The following is a 16,395-nucleotide window of genomic DNA, read 5'->3' on the forward strand; positions in this document are numbered from 1 at the left end:
TGTGATGTTGTTGGCTGGTCATTGTTAACCTCGATTTTGCAATTTGTTGTACTTTTACACTGTTTTTTAAATTTATTTATTTTTAGCTTTTTTAGAACAGATTTGACTTTTGTCTTGTTAATGGATCTATGTTGAGGCTAATTAAGTGATATTGTGGATAGAAAATATCAATAAAAAACCTGTGTAGCAATATTCAATATTCCCAAGAATATGCTTTGTTTACTTCTTTTTTGATTAGATAATGTAAAAAAGATGGCTGGTTTTGAGTGATTTTCAAACATCTTTGCTCATATGTGTCCATTGTTGGCTGGTCATTGTTAACCTCGATTTTTACACTTTGTTGTACTTTTGCAGGAGATATTGTCAAAGATTGCAGATGTTATAAAGGAAATCGATGCCCTAATTTCCTCCCAGCTTAACCCTGAACTAAAGGAATGGAAACGGAGGCAACAGATCGCCTGCATTGGAGGACCAGTTCTGATCGGACTGGACCAGCTCCAGAACTGGTATAACGCTATATGAATATAAAGAAATAATATAATAAAGTGTTGGCTAAAATTATAGGAACACCTAACAAATTTGAAAATATTGACCTTTTTTGTCTCCAAAACATGATTTATTTTCATAATATTCATGAAACATGCAGATGGTTGCTCTGACCATCAAATATCAGATGAAGTTTTTATCCACTTTGAACTTTAATATCTGGTATGTCCACCTTTTGCAGCAATTACAGCAGCACATCTCCCTTGCATAGTGTCAATATATTTCCTTTGAGAACTTCAACACTATGTTATTCCATGCCTTCTGCAACAGAAGCCTAAGGCTTTCTTTTGAATGTACACTAGATCTGTCCAGTTTATTTTCCAACTCGCCCCAAATATGTTCAATGGGGGGTCGAGGTCCGGACTTTAAGGGGGCCAGTCCATCACTTTAAATGTTCCAGCAGATTCCTTCCATCACAGGTAGTTCCGGCAGTAGTAGAAGAATGTTTTTTTGTCCTCTTGGAAAATAAATCCAGGCCCAATAAGAGGACTCCCAGATGCTAAGTGTTCTAATAATTTTGGCCACCACTAGCCTAGAGATCTAGACGCACCCTAGCGGCAGCAAATCTAATCTGCCCGCAAGTGTCGTCTAGGAACTCTCAATACCCTTGTGAGCTGTATTCCTCACAATCTGGACGGGCCAATCACGTCGTGTATAGAGTCAGTGGGCGGGGCCATAATGACGACGGCCGAGTTGCGTTTGCGTGCTTCTAGTAAACAGAAACTGGAATCAGCTTTGACCGCGACTCTGGAAGACTTGGAGTTAAGCTTTTCTCTGAGAAAAGAACAAAGAACGGCACTGAAGTCATTCTTAAAAAGGGAAGATGTGATCTGAGTTTAGCCGACCGGATACGGTGAATGTTTAATCTGTCAGCGAGCTCTGTTTCACCTTCGTTGCTCTGGTTGGTGTAGCGCTATCCTATCGTGTGCAGAGGGAGTTTGAAAGACAACCGTTTATCCCGCCCCTCGGATTGAGCCCTGTCTATGGTGAGTTTCCAGACCAAACATCTTGATGTGGGTCTGGCTTGTCAGGCTAGGCCACCACTGTATTTCAGTTATTATTTCTAATATATATGTTTTAAACGTTGTCATACTAAAAAGGCACAGTGCTCAGTGTAAAGACAAGCAGGAAGTAAAACTGTGCAAAAGATTTGGAGTTAAAAGGGATGTTAGAATTTTTTTATTTTATTTTTGAAATTAAGAAATGTATACTTATATTGAGCAATGATGCTAGCCTGACAAGCCAGACCCACATCAAGATGTTTGGTCTGGAAACTCACCATTGACAGGGCTCAATCCGAGGGGCGGGATAAACGGTTGTCTTTCAAACTCCCTCTGCACGTGATATAGGATAGCGCTTCAACCAACCAGAGCAACGAAGGTGAAGCAGAGCTTGTTAATAGATTAAACTTTCTCCGTATCCGGTCGGCAAAACTCAGATCACATCTTCCCTTTTTAAGAATGACTTCAGTGCCGTTCTTTGTTCTTTTCTCAGAGAAAAGCTTTACTCCAAGTCTTCCAGAGTCTCGGTCAAAGCTGATTCGAAAGACCACCGTTCGCCAGTTTCTGTGTTTACTAGAAGCACACAAGGGCAACTCGGCCATCCTTATGTTAAGCCACGCCCACCGACTCTGTACACGATGTGATTGGCCCGACCAGAGTTTGGCGTTTACAGCTCAGAAGGGTATTGAGAGTTGCTAGACGATACTCGCGGCATATTAGATTTGCTGCCACTAGGGTGGCGTCTAGATTTCTAGATTTCTTTTTCTCAAAAGTGACAGTAAAATCCTTTATAATGTAATAAAGATTTCTATCTTGAAAAAATGTCAGGGTTTGTAAAAAAATGTTAAGCAGCTGCTGTTTTCAATATTAATATTATTAAGATTAATATTATTTAAGCACCAAACTTTTTGTCTTTCTAGGTGGTTTCTAAGGTTTTCTGAATGCTTGCTAGCCTAGGTAGTTGCTGGAGTATTGTAGCTGGTTTCTAGGATGGTGTTTTGTGGTTGCAAGGAGATTAGTTTAGTTAAACTTTTAATCAAACCTTTATGTGAAATCAAATTTACAGGTTTACCCTGACAGCCCAGAGTCTTTTCCAGATTAAAAGGCAGCTGGACAAACTGGGCGAACTGATTCTGAAGGTCACTTACGAGAGTGATCCAATCCCTCTCCAGAGACCTCAGATGGAGGAGCAAGTCAAATACCTCATATACCACCTCATTAAAAGGTACAGTTTAGGGATTACATTACATTTATTAAACGGTTAGTCCACCCAAAAAAAAAAAAAAATCCATCATTTATCTCTCACCCTCATGTCGTTCCAAAACCATAAGACCTTCATTCTTCTTCGGAACACAAATTGAGATATTTTAGTCACATGGACTATTTTAACAAAATCTTCATTTTTTCATTCATTTTTTCACTCACAAAATGTATTCTCGTCACTTAATAACATTAAGGTTGAACAACTGGCGTCACATGGACTATTTTAACAATGTCTTTACTACCTTTCTGGACCTTGGAAGTGTTTATTAAATTGCTGTCTATAGAGGGGTCAGAGACCTCTTAGATTTCCTCAAAAATATCTTCATTTGTGTTCCCAAGATGAACAAAGGTTTTATGGGTTTTGAATGACATGAGGGTGAGTAATTAATGACTGTATTTTCATTTTTGGTTGAACTAACCCTTTAACTTCTAAGGCACAGCAATTAGCTTTGGGATTATAGTGGCATAAAAACATTAAACTCAATAAATGAACTCTCTTAGAAGAAAAGGTTCTATCGGCTCTACGTATTTGGAACCCCTATAAGCTTCTATATAAACCCATTTTAAGTGCCAAAAGGGTTCTTTCAAAAAAGTTCATTATAGAACCTTTTTAGCATAAAAAAAGTTATATAAAGTTGAGTATACTCCAAAGAACCTTCTATGCTAAATAGGTTATACAATGACAAGAAAGAACCCTTTTGGCACTTAAAAAGGATTCTATATAGAACACTGCAAAAATGCATTTCTTATTTAGTATTTTTGTCTTGTTTATAGTCTAAATATATAAATAAAAAAATTACATTAAGAAACAATTACTAGACAAGTAAAAATTATTGTCTTGTTTTGGGAAAAAATAATTTGTTGCATAGTTCATAGTTTTTGCTTAAAATAAGCTAAATTATCTGCCAATGGGGTAAGTAAAATAATGTTGTTTTAACATTATTTTACTTACCCCAATGGCAGATTTTTTCCTTATTTTAAGCAAAAACTATAAAGTATGCAAAAAGTAATTTTTTCCCCAAAACAAGACAATTACTTTTGCTTGTCTAGTAAATACTTCTTGTTTTAAGAATTTAGATGTTTGGACTAGAAACAAGACAAAAATACTAAATAAGAAAAGCATTTTTTTGCAGTGAACCTTTTAGGGGTTCCAAATACTTAGTACCAATAGAACTTTTTAAGGTTCGATATAGAACCTTTTCTTCTAAGAGTGAAAACAATAGAAAGGCTATGCTGGATGATCAGGAAACCTGGATCATCTTTCTTGGTCATGTTTGCAGCTCCTTTGTGGTGGAGAAGCAGCCCTGCATGCCTACACACCCCCAGAAACCTCTAATCATCAAAACACAGGTGCAGTTTACCACCAAGGTCAGGTATGAACCACAGCCTCCCCCAAACTCTTCATGTAAACAAGTCTGATTTCACAACGACACGACTGCCTTTAGTCAAACACAAATATTGCCAATTTAAGGTAACTTTTTTTTTTTTTAGACTGCTGGTTAAGTTACCTGAGGTGGATTATCAACTCAAAGTCAAGACAACATTTGATAAGTATGTTTCCTGAATTATGTCTACATGTTTTCTCGATAACCTGAGTCATTCATTTTTTATATATATTATATTTATTAGATGGCATGGAAATTTTTAGAGTGACATAGACCAACTAATGTCAGAAAACCACATTAGTTATCATAATATTGATTGACGTTTGTGCTGTAGTCTTCCTACCACACATGATGTCACATCCTGGAGGATGCTGTCAATGAACTGGCTTTTGCCAGTCAAATCTCAAATGCCTTTAGATGAAGAGTAATTCATTATATATACATATACACTGCCTCTTAAATGTTTTTGATCGTTAAGATTTTTAATGTTTTTAGATGAAGTCTCCTATGCTCACCAAGACTGCATTTATTTGATTAAAAATACAAAAAAACTGTAATATTGTGAAATATTATTAAAATGTAAAATCACTTGTTTTCTTGAATATATTTTAAAATGTAATTTATTTCTCCAATGCAAAGCTGAATTTTCTCCTCCAGACTTCAGTGTCACATGATCCTTCAGAAATCATTCTATGTTTGTAAATGTAATGTAATGTAAATGATTATTATCAATGTTAAAACATTTTTTAGGATTATTTGATGAATAGTAAGTTCAAAAGAACAGTATTTTTCTGAAATAGAAAGCTTTTGCAACATTGTACTACCAGTCAAAAGTTTTGGGTCAGTAAGAATTGTCCTTCTTTTTTGACAGTAAAAATATTTACAATGTTACAAAAGCTTTCTATTTCAGATAAATGCTGTTCTTTTGAACTTTCTATTCATCAAAAAATCCTGCAAATAGTTTTTACATAACTCTTTTCAACATTGATAATCATAAATGTTGGGCAGCAAATCAGCATATTAGAATGATTTCTGAAGGATCATGTGACTTTGAAGACTGGAGGAGTTATGTTCAAAATTACATTTTAAAATATATTCTAATAGAAAACAGTTATTTTACATTTTAATAATAATAATAATTATATTTATATATATATATATATATATATATATATATATATATATATATATATATATATATATATATATATATATTGTATTTTTAATCAAATAAATGCAGCCTTGTTGAGTATAAGAGGCTACTTCTAAAAACATTAAAAAATCTTCCCAATCAAAAACCTTTGAATGGCAGTTTTTTTTTTCATTATCTGATCCAAATGAAGTAAACAGAGCATATGTTTTTTTTTTAAATATTATACAGTTTTTTAATAGATTTTTATATGAATTAATATATCTATGAAAATGTAATATTATAATATTCCCAAGAATATGCTTTGTTTACTTCATTTTCATTAGATAATGTGAAAAAATATATCAATTGGAATGTTTTTTAGACATTAATGCAGCACATGACAAAAATGGTAACATCCACTTAAACCAAAGTACCAGTGAAATTATTGAAAATTAAAAACAATCCCCATTATGAATTCCATCTTTAAAATTGTGAAATAAGTACAATATATGATAGGGACATGAAAAGTACAGAAATACTGCATACTAGGAATAACCCAACTATGGTAATAATCACTATCATCAATATCACAACCTATACTCACTCACATTTCAATTTAAGTCTGTTTCAAAATATATTTTTATTGGTTACAAGTGATGCAAGCACTGTTTGTATGATAGGCGTGTTTAGCCCAATGTAAAAATGTGTTTCTACTCTTTTCTGTTTGTGTGTGCAGAGACCTTCCACCAGGCAAAGTGTGAGTGCACTCAACCTCAAAGAGCAGAAGCAACATCCTGTTGTTTATTTAGGCCACATTTCAATATGAGTTTTGTCAGCTAAGTGTGTGGGGGAAGGAAGAGAGCAGTTATTTATTGTCTAAATTCTGTACCAGTTCTATATAGTGGGTTACTGTAATTAACAGTACAAAGGAAGTGATGAAAATATCATAAATAAACATTTTCTGATATTTACTTATAGGAACAGACAGTTCTTCATCCTTACCAACAATACCAAAGTCATGGATGTTGAGGAGTCGACTGGCTGCCTTTCTGTAGAGTTCAGGCATCTGGTATTTCACTCTGAATTCTAGAACAGGATTCAAAAGCAATGTTTCTATTAAATATATGTAAATTATTAGTTACACACCCTCATGTTGCTCCAAACCCATGTGCTAATGTTGTTTTCTGTGAAACATAAAAGGTGATTTTTCTGAAGCTTTTGTTCCATACAAGGACAGTTTGTAGTGACCATGGCTCCAAAAAGTGAATAACTTCAGCTTAAGTCTGTTCCTCACATAAATGGCATCGACTTGGAATACTGTGATTTATTTATTTATTCTGAGCTTGAAATTGTGGTCACTATCAGCTGTTGTCTAAATGAGGTGTTTGAAAATGAACATGAGGGTGGGTAAGAAATTTAGATTTTATTTTTGGATGAACTATGCCTTTAAGAGGGAAGATAATTTATGATGTTTGTATTCTGCAGCAGCTGAAAGAGAGAAAGTGTCCTACCGGAGGAAAAGGAAATGAGGTAAAAAAGACTGCTGCCTTTATGGTTGTATCTCTTACAGTGGCCTATTTTTAAATCTTAAAAGTCCCATGCGATGTCTTAGGACATATTACATATTTTTCTCATGTTGTTAGTCGATGTGGAATGCATCATGCTGCCAAGTGCCAACAGAGGGCAGCCTCATGCAGTATATTTTTGACCTTGGCACTGAAGTGTAACATACTGTCTCTTTATTACAGGGTCCCCTGTCAGTAACAGAGGAGTTACACTCTCTCAACTTTGAGGCCATGCTGATGTTACAGGGCCTGGATATTGATCTTGAGGTGTGCTCTTGTTTGTGTGTCTGTTCGTGCGTGTGTGTTCCTGTAAAAATGCAGAACGTTTTGTATGATGGATGGGTTTAGGGGTAGTGTTAGTGTAAGGAGATGCATATGCAGTTTGTACAGTATAAAAACATTTACGTCTTTAAAGAGTCCCCACAAAGATAGTAAAAGAGTGTGTGTGTGTATTTGTCTGTGTGACTGTAAATAATGAAAAAAGAAGTCTAGTTTGTGTTCAGTATGTCTCTTCTACTCACCAAGGCTGCATTCTAATATGCTGATTTGCTGCATAAGAAATAGAAATTAATAGAAAGTTCAAAAGGACATTGGAAACAGAATTGTATATATATATATATATATATATATATATATATATATATATATATATATATATATATGATATTGCCATACTTAGATATTTTAATGAATTACAAGTCAATTTTAATATTTAGTTTCATTGAAAATTATGAATCATATTTTTGTCTGTAATTTATGAATTACATATTTGATAAATGATTACATGAAAAATTACATTTCTGACCAGAACAGCTCTGTAATCATTTGCATGGTAATTTAGTGTGCTAATACCATGATTTTATTATCTTTTCTTTTTATTTACAATGATACCGTTTTCTCTTGTGCAGACTTGCTCCCTTCCACTGGTGGTCATCTCTAATGTCAGTCAGCTCCCAGGGGGCTGGGCCTCCGTCATGTGGTACAACCTGCTAACTGATGACCCTAAGGTGAGCTTCTCAATGTTCTGATACAGATGCAAAATAATGGATGTCTATCTTTTTTATAACTTGCAGCACTTAGTAGAAATAGTTAAGATCAGCATGTGGTCTACTATTGTATTATATGACTAAAAGAACTAGAGGTCATAGTTTTAATCAGTGGCGAGACTTGACTATTTGTGCTTCTCTGACGTGTTCAGAACCTTGGGTTCTTCAGTAACCCTTTGCGGGCTAGCTGGAGTCAACTCTCAGAAGTGCTCAGTTGGCAGTTCTCAAGTTTTGCAGGCCGAGGACTCAACAAGGAGCAGCTTAACATGCTGGGAGATAAACTTCTGGGTATGTTTTTTTTTTTTTTTTAATATAAATAACAGGGCATTTATGGCATTTTCAGGTGCTTTACTCTGTGTTTCTTTTCCCTCGTTTCTTTTTTTCCTTTTGTTTTTATTGTGAATGTATTTTGGCCTCCATCTAACCAGTGTTTTGTAATTGTTCCTGAAGGTCAACACACTTCTTTTAATGACTGCCAGGTTTCTTGGTCCAAGTTCTGGAAGGTAATATTAAAAAAATATATTATATTCTTCTGGTATGTTCAAATTGTACTCAAGTATCATGAAAAGCAAAACAAAATAATTGTAATTTTTTTCTTTTGCTCTTAGGAAAACATCCCTGGCAAATCATTTAGTTTTTGGCTGTGGCTAGACTCTATCCTGGACCTTATAAAGAAACATTTACTTCCTGTTTGGATTGATGGGTCAGTGGCCTAATCTTATGACATTCAGATGTATGATAAATAGAGCACATAATAAACACATATCAGCTCTGTTATTCTAATAAGCATGCAATACATGAATGCAACTATTAGAAATTAGATTGAACCATTTCATTAATGTATTTATCAGTATATTTATAAATGTGATTTATCTTCCATGCTGGATTCATTTGTTGCTCTTTGCAAAACTTTGTTTTGCTTCTCAATGGCTTCTATTGTTTTTGGTTGTCAGTTACATAATGGGATTTGTGAGTAAAGAGATGGAACGTGCCTTATTGAAGGAGAAGGAGCCAGGGACATTCCTGCTACGCTTTAGCGAAAGTCACCTGGGAGGAATCACCTTCACCTGGGTTGAGCAGGATGAAAATGGTTTGTTTTTTCTGCTATGCAATCATTATGTTTATAGGACCACAGTTGTAAAGCAAAGATAGCAACACAAAACAAGTTTCACGGAGTGAACAGTTAAAAAGTTCTGTTTGCAAGCTCTCACATTTCAGGAACTCAGGCCAGCCAAGCATTTACTGTTATTTCATCACTTGGATTTGATGAGGGAAATTCCATCCTTGGCATTGTTCCAAAATATAGAAGATGCCTTTTATATAATAGCTAAAATAATATGTATTCAAATAATCTTAAGAACATGAATTCTGCCCACAGGAGACCCAAAGTTCATCTCTGTAGAGCCGTACACGAAAAACCGTCTCAACGCCTTGCCCATTGCTGATATAATACGGGACTATAAGGTCATTGCAGATGGTGTTGTCCCAGAGAATCCTCTGAAGTTCCTCTATCCCGACATCCCGAAGGATGAGGCTTTTGGAAAACATTACAATAGCCAGCAAAACAAAGGTTAGATGTCTGTTAACTTTATGTGTCCCATATCTTGTGTACAGCCCTGTTACTGTTTTTCCTTCACAAAAAAAGAAAACATTCTATACAGTTGTGACATACCTAAGAAACAGTAGGAAGGCTCAGGAAATCTCTTTCCATTATCTACATTTTTACACAATTGTTTTACTCTATTAATAATGCTTAACTCTCCAGCTCTGTTTCCAAATTTTTTATAAGAAAAATTATAAAATAAATCCTCTTTATTTTATGGGATATAATATAAATGTTTGCCTATTGAGTGACAGTTTAATGTAGGCTACATTTGTCACTGGATTGTATCATTTTATTGTATCATATAATATCAAACTTTTTTTTCTATTTAAGGTTAATGTTTACTTCATGTATTTTGTTATAAAATTATATTGTCACACAAATCAAAGTTCAATACTGTACTTAGACACGTCTCAAAAACTATTTTATAATCAGCTCATTTAATATTTAATTGACCATTCTGTGGATGACTACATATTGCCTTAAAGTTAAGCTCCTTTTCACTGTTTCTGGCCCTATTATTTACTATTGTTTTGGAAAGTACACATGTTGTGGAAAGATTAGAAATAGAATATGCTAAAATGTTGTTTTGTTTTTCTTTTACAGTTTGTCCTTACATTCAGACACAGTTAGTTCCAATTTCCCATCGGAAGTGAGTATCTTCATTTCTTCCATATTAATATTTGATTTAATAATTTGCTTTCTCAGTGTTGCACGATTGCATGAACTGATTCTAATGATTTTTATTTGATTTTTACTTCCTTTGATGTCCTCATTTCTCAGTGGTCCAGTCCAACATGCATGTTCCTCTCCTGAACCACCAATGTCTCCTGGAATGTTTGAAATTATTACCCAGCACCTCAGTCCCTTTGAGTTTGAAAGCGCTGTAAATACCTTTTTTTTTAAATCTTTTAAAGCTTACTATAATGCTGTCAATTCTTTTTTCCTCGCAATTTTGTCTTTTTCAGAATTGTGTGATATAAAGTCGCAATATAGAGTTATAAAGTCAAAATTGTGTGATATAAAGTCAAAATTACATGTTATTAAAGGTGCCCTAGAATGATTTGAAACAATATGTTAAATTGTTCTCTGATATCTAAATAGAGGGTGTGTGGCTTATTTAAGGTCAAAAATTGTCCAGATACAGTTTTACAGGTCCATTTACAACCCTATAAAATGTCCCTAGGATGTAATGCTCTGTTTTTGCCTTATTTGGAAGAGTCATGAATATTAATGCAGAGTTCTGCTCTGATTGGCAGTTTCACTCCACTGCTGCTCAATGACAGCTAACACATCTATACCATCCGTCATGGCAATGATTTTACAATGGTAGCTTCTCAACTTGAACTGAATCACAAACTGAACTGGGTAGCGCGTAAATATGCTGTTTACAGTAACATTACAGTTTGACAGTAGAGTACTGATTTAAAAGTCGATTTATTTAGCCAAACAAAGTAATGTAGAAACCACTCAAAATAGTCAGTGTCATGTTTACTACTCACCCGCTGCAAAATAATCATACTTCAGTTCTCAAAAATGTATATGTATTTTGAAAATTGACTAGAAGCCTTGTCAAATGACTATCGTTTCAACTTAGATGGTGGAGGTGACGTTAGCTACAATGATCGACTGAGTGATCTGTAAGCAACTAAACAGTAGTAATAAACGTAGTTCGTTTCTGAGTTATGTTTTAAAGGACAACTTCGGTGAGAAATGACCCTGGGGTAATTAACAGATGGTTACCGAGTAAATCGTTCTCTGGGATGCGTTTTCATGAAAATCGAATGTAAAGAGTTTTAACTCTAAAAACAGATTAGCTTATAGCGCTTGTCTATGGGGCACAGGGTAGAAAAATTAAATCGCTAGTTAATACCACTAACACACTAACACGGTAGCATAATGAGGGTCACTACATGCAAACCGAAGCATTGAGAACATTGTAAGTGTACAAACAGTTTAATAAGAAGATACTTTATAAAGACAGTGCATTACGCGTTCACGGACAGGCGCCATCTTGGAAAACAGTCTCGACGAATCGATCCATGAGCGCTGTTCTAAGTGAGCTGGTCAATAGGAATTAAGTTTGTGAAATGTAATAACATGGACATTTTTATTTTTATTTATTTATTTTCTCTGTTGCGTTCAGTGTTTTCTTCCGGAAACAATGGACCATATGAGATTCCAAGTCACAGTTCATCACTTAGCACAGCGCTCGTGGCTCGACGAGTCGAGACTGTTTTCCAAGATGGCGCCTGTCCGTGAACGCGTAAAGCGCTGTGTTTGTAAAGTATCTTCTTATTAAACTGTTTGTACACTTACAACGTTTTTTATGCTTCGGTTTGCATGTAGGGACTCTCATTATGCTACCGTGTTAGTGTGAGGCTATTTTTAGCCTTGTCAGTGGTATTAACTAACGATTTAATTTCACTACCCTGTGCCCCATAGACAAGCGTTATAAGCTAATCTGTTTTTAGAGATAAAGCTCTTTACATCCGATTTCCATGAAAACACATCACAGAAAACGATCTAGTCTGTAACCATCTGTTCATTTCCTTTAATGATGAAATATCGGCTAATTTAGATTTCAATCCATCAAAAGGGATCGACATATGTATCTACTGTTGTATTTTATGACAACACTGGCAGGAAATAATACTAACCTTTGTTTTTGACAAACTGTTATGTGTGCTACTTGGAGTTTCCAATATTGGCATCTTGCGTTAGATCTAGACAACACAGGGGATATTATCGTTATTTTGTCTTACTAAGAAACTTTCAATTTATCCAGAAATGGGTTCGACAGTCAAGAAGTGGATAAAATCACTACTTACTGCTTGCAGAAATACAGTTGAAATCGGCTCTTTCTTCAGTATATGAGGCTGAGCGAATCCTGCTATATTTCCCCATCTTAGAAAAACTCTACGTGGTGAAATGTGCCAAACAAACGAACAACTTTGAATTACTTTTTGCGGTATCCGATTGTAAATAAACATCAACCATGACTGTTGACATTGTTTATCTGTGGGAAGGCTATGAAAAGTCCTCACATCCCCTGCACAGCCTGGAACATGACATTTGTGTCCATGAGAGCTGCTGTTTTTGCTATTCTGACGTGACGCTTGTTTACCTGCTGAACTGATGATTCAGATGCGCAGTTCCGCCTGAAAATGAACATTGGTTGACATATTAAGTACATATTAAGGATCTCAGCAATTGCGCCACAGTTGGCGTTATGTTGAAAATAGCCTGTTTTTCCGTAGTGTTTCTCAAAAACAAGATTTACATTAGAAGGAGGAGGCAATGGTGTTTGAGACTCACTGTATGTGTTGTCCATGTACTGAACTCTTGTTATTTAACTATGGCAAGGTTAATTCAAATTTTAATTCTAGGGCACCTTTAAGTCACAATTCTGACTTGATACTTACTTTTTCTTAGAATTGTGAAACAATTCTGCAATTTCAATTTATAGTCAGAAATGCAAGATATTTATAACACTCAATTGCCATATATATATATATATATATATATATATATATATATATATATATATATATATATATATATATATATATATCTTACAATTCTGAATTGTGAAATGTAAACTCGCAATTGAAAGATAAAAAGTCACAATTTTCTTTTATCCCATGGTGGAAACAAGCTTCCATATACAACCATACAAAATCCTAGTTAATTTCAATGTTGTTTCTGGCTTTTGGGTCCAGCTGTGTTTATTAATATTATTAATTAATTAAAAAAAAAAAATTTGTTCAGAAACATATCTAATTTGGTAATTTGGGTCTGTCGTTAATTAAAAAAAGCATAACTGTTTAAGCATCTATACATTTAAGACAAAGAAACTAACACTTTTTTTTTCTTGTTTACATTGCAGATGAGTTCACCGTAGAAAGGACAACAACCACATTTGGCTCGGATCTAAGATTTTGGATTGATTCAAAGCGTCCCATCCCTTTATTCTTTTCCTATCCTTGACTTTTTTCATTTCTGTTTTGATTTGCTGATAGAGGGTGTATATTCCAAAATACTGTCCGCATGAACATGTATCAGACGTACTATCTATGTCATATTTATGTCGTACTATCTATGTCATCTGTCTTTCGGATGAGATGTTAAACCGAAGTCCCGACTCTCTGTGGTCGTTAAAAATCTAAATAGTAGGGGTGTAACCCTGGCATCCTGGCCAAATTTGCCCATTGGCCCCTGTCCATCATGGCCCCTAATAATCCCCATATAATGAAAGGCTTCATCCCTCAGTCTCCTCTCCACCATAAGCTGGTGTGTGGTGGGCGTTCTGGCGCAATATGGCTGCTGTCGCATCATCCAGGTGGGTGCTGCACATTGGTGGTGGTTGAGGAGATTCCCCCTTCTATGTAAAGCGATTTGAGTGCCTAGAAAAGCGCTATATAAATGTAATGAATTATTATTATTATTATTTCTAGTTATGTGACTGAAGGGCTCATGTATCTGTACAATTTGACAAAAAATGAATCTCCCTTAACATTATACCCATTATACAGTTTATGTATATATTATGACAAGCTTGTTGCTATAGTATTTTTAAATAAGTAAATTTCTTTTGAATAAAAAAATGTAGTTTCTCTATTGTATTATTATTATTATTATTATTAGTAGTAGTAGTAGTTTACTAAATACCAACAATGTGCACTCTTTAAATGCAATGCGTAATCTTGGCACATTGATTAGGAATTGTGGTTGTTAACATTATGAGAATGGAAATGTTGAGTGGGCAGCAGCCAGCATGTTCCAACATGGGAAATACGTATACCCACATTCTTCCTATGACAGCATATGTCAAGTGTTAGCACAGTAGAATCCAGTAGAAATACAAAAAAAGCAATCTAACCATTTTGAATGAATGAATGAATGAATGAATTTATTTATTTTATTTCAAGCAAGCGTAAAAAAAGAAGAAGCATTTTGATTAGTCTGTACAACTAATTAAATTCATCATACTTTGACATCACAATTCCAACAATTTTCCTTTAAGGTGGGTGGAACTGAATATTTATAAACAGAAAACTTCCTTTAAAATCTATTGTTAGAATGCAATATGATTTGTGGCATTTCAATTCAGGCATTTTTCAGACAGCTGGCTTTATACACTTTACTATGTCTATTGAGTTTGTGCACATACGATATCAAGTCTTTTGCAACTAAATATGGAAACTATTTACCAGCTACTGATGATGTGGCAAAAAAATGCTGACATCACAAGTGATTTCTAAAAACTGTTGGCAGGACAATGAATCATAAATTATTTGTAATAAAGAGTTTCGTTTCTGTGACAAGCCAGACATTACTTTTCAGTACAATTTTATATCCTGTCATGTCTTAATATATTGGATAAACTATTAAACTCACACTTACAAGATCATAATTCATACAGAGGTGGACAAAGTTCACAACTTCATTACTTGAGTAAAAGTAAAAGTACTACTGGTCAAATATTACTCCGTTACAAGTGAAAGTTGTAAAAACAGATTTTTATTTGAGTGAAAGTACAGAAGTATCTGTTTTCAAAAGTACTTAAGTATCAAAATTAATTTCCTTTTTTATATCAACACATTATTTATAATTGTTGTATAAATGCACACTATGCCATCATGATTTAAGCCAGTCAGCGATGCTCCGACATAGCATACAACTAAGGCCATCCTTAAAAATATTCTTGTTTGCCGTAACCCGACCGACCCTGTCAATTTAGGGCCGACTCAATTTTTTATTTTTTTTCCCTTTTAGTCCGACCGACTTGCCGGTTGTAAATTGGCTTTAAGACCGACCAATTTCTTTTTTTTACTTTTCAAACAACTAATACAACAGTAATAAAATAATATGAATTATATTTTAGTAAGTATTATAAATGTATAAATTGCCTGGGCCATACAAACGAAGGCTACGTTCTTTCGTTTATAGAAAAACCCGTGACGTCATCTATGTTTACACTATGGTTAACGGATGTCACACTATGGCCTGCACGTGCGTTCGTTTCGGCTCGGCTCGGCTCGGCTCATACTCTCATTCACTGTAACGTTAGACTGTTTAAGCCCTGTCGGAGATTTCGCCGCATTGTGTGACAGGAGTCAAGACCATGGACACGCTACACACACCCAAGAAGTCCTCGCTGCAGCCTGTAGCACGATGACGTTGCTGGATCAGATCCAACGCGTACTGGACGCGCATGCGCGGTGGTTTCATTCACAATTCGATGACGTCATATACGCATGCGCAGAAGAGTTTTGAGGACATTGAATGCACAGGAGAGTTTGCTGGATAGATAAATACTCAAACCGCTCGCGCAAAAATAATGATTAATAACATGCTCACGCCATCAGGACACGCGTTTTGCATTTTTCCTTGAATGTAGGCTACTGGTATTTTAAAGTTCTTTACAGATCGTGTTGCATTGAGGATTAAAATTACAGAGACAATTACTTGACTAATTTTTCCTTCCACTCAACAGCAAGTATGATAAGAATATATAAAAAATTAACTGTTTTGCATGCATGCACAGCGAAACTAGGATAATTTAAGCATCACATTTATGAAAAGATGATTTATTAATCAATAATTACTTAATACTATTTATCAGTTCTACAACTACACAGTTTAGAACATCATCTATATACAATAATGATCATACATTATGACTAGTGCATACGCATTATAAATTAACTCAGAGATCTGTATGAATGACATTGTCATAACGATCCACCATCCAGTACGTATTGGATCTGATCCAGCAACGTCATCGTGCTACAGGCTGCAGCGAGGGGTGTCTCCCTCTCAACATTTATCATTACTATATTGTGGCGAAT

At 34.9% G+C, this 16,395-nt stretch overlaps 1 protein-coding gene across 1 annotated transcript in view; it reads left to right on the forward strand.

Annotated features, from left to right (window-relative positions):
- Positions 1–16,395, forward strand: part of stat4 (signal transducer and activator of transcription 4) — a 47,893-nt gene that overhangs the window by 7,531 nt on the left and 23,967 nt on the right. Inside the window, exons 8-24 of the mRNA XM_067444825.1 lie at positions 355–506; positions 2,614–2,772; positions 4,091–4,183; positions 4,302–4,361; positions 6,064–6,084; positions 6,306–6,396; positions 6,813–6,857; positions 7,076–7,159; positions 7,801–7,899; positions 8,091–8,226; positions 8,389–8,441; positions 8,547–8,641; positions 8,892–9,028; positions 9,317–9,508; positions 10,148–10,193; positions 10,325–10,427; positions 13,814–13,883. Coding sequence (XP_067300926.1) covers positions 355–506; positions 2,614–2,772; positions 4,091–4,183; positions 4,302–4,361; positions 6,064–6,084; positions 6,306–6,396; positions 6,813–6,857; positions 7,076–7,159; positions 7,801–7,899; positions 8,091–8,226; positions 8,389–8,441; positions 8,547–8,641; positions 8,892–9,028; positions 9,317–9,508; positions 10,148–10,193; positions 10,325–10,427; positions 13,814–13,883 — 1,636 coding nt within the window. The remainder of the gene's footprint in view (positions 1–354; positions 507–2,613; positions 2,773–4,090; positions 4,184–4,301; positions 4,362–6,063; positions 6,085–6,305; positions 6,397–6,812; positions 6,858–7,075; positions 7,160–7,800; positions 7,900–8,090; positions 8,227–8,388; positions 8,442–8,546; positions 8,642–8,891; positions 9,029–9,316; positions 9,509–10,147; positions 10,194–10,324; positions 10,428–13,813; positions 13,884–16,395) is intronic.

Source organism: Pseudorasbora parva, chromosome 5 (genome assembly GCF_024679245.1).
Source record: "Pseudorasbora parva isolate DD20220531a chromosome 5, ASM2467924v1, whole genome shotgun sequence".
Taxonomy (NCBI): Eukaryota; Metazoa; Chordata; class Actinopteri; order Cypriniformes; family Gobionidae; genus Pseudorasbora; species Pseudorasbora parva.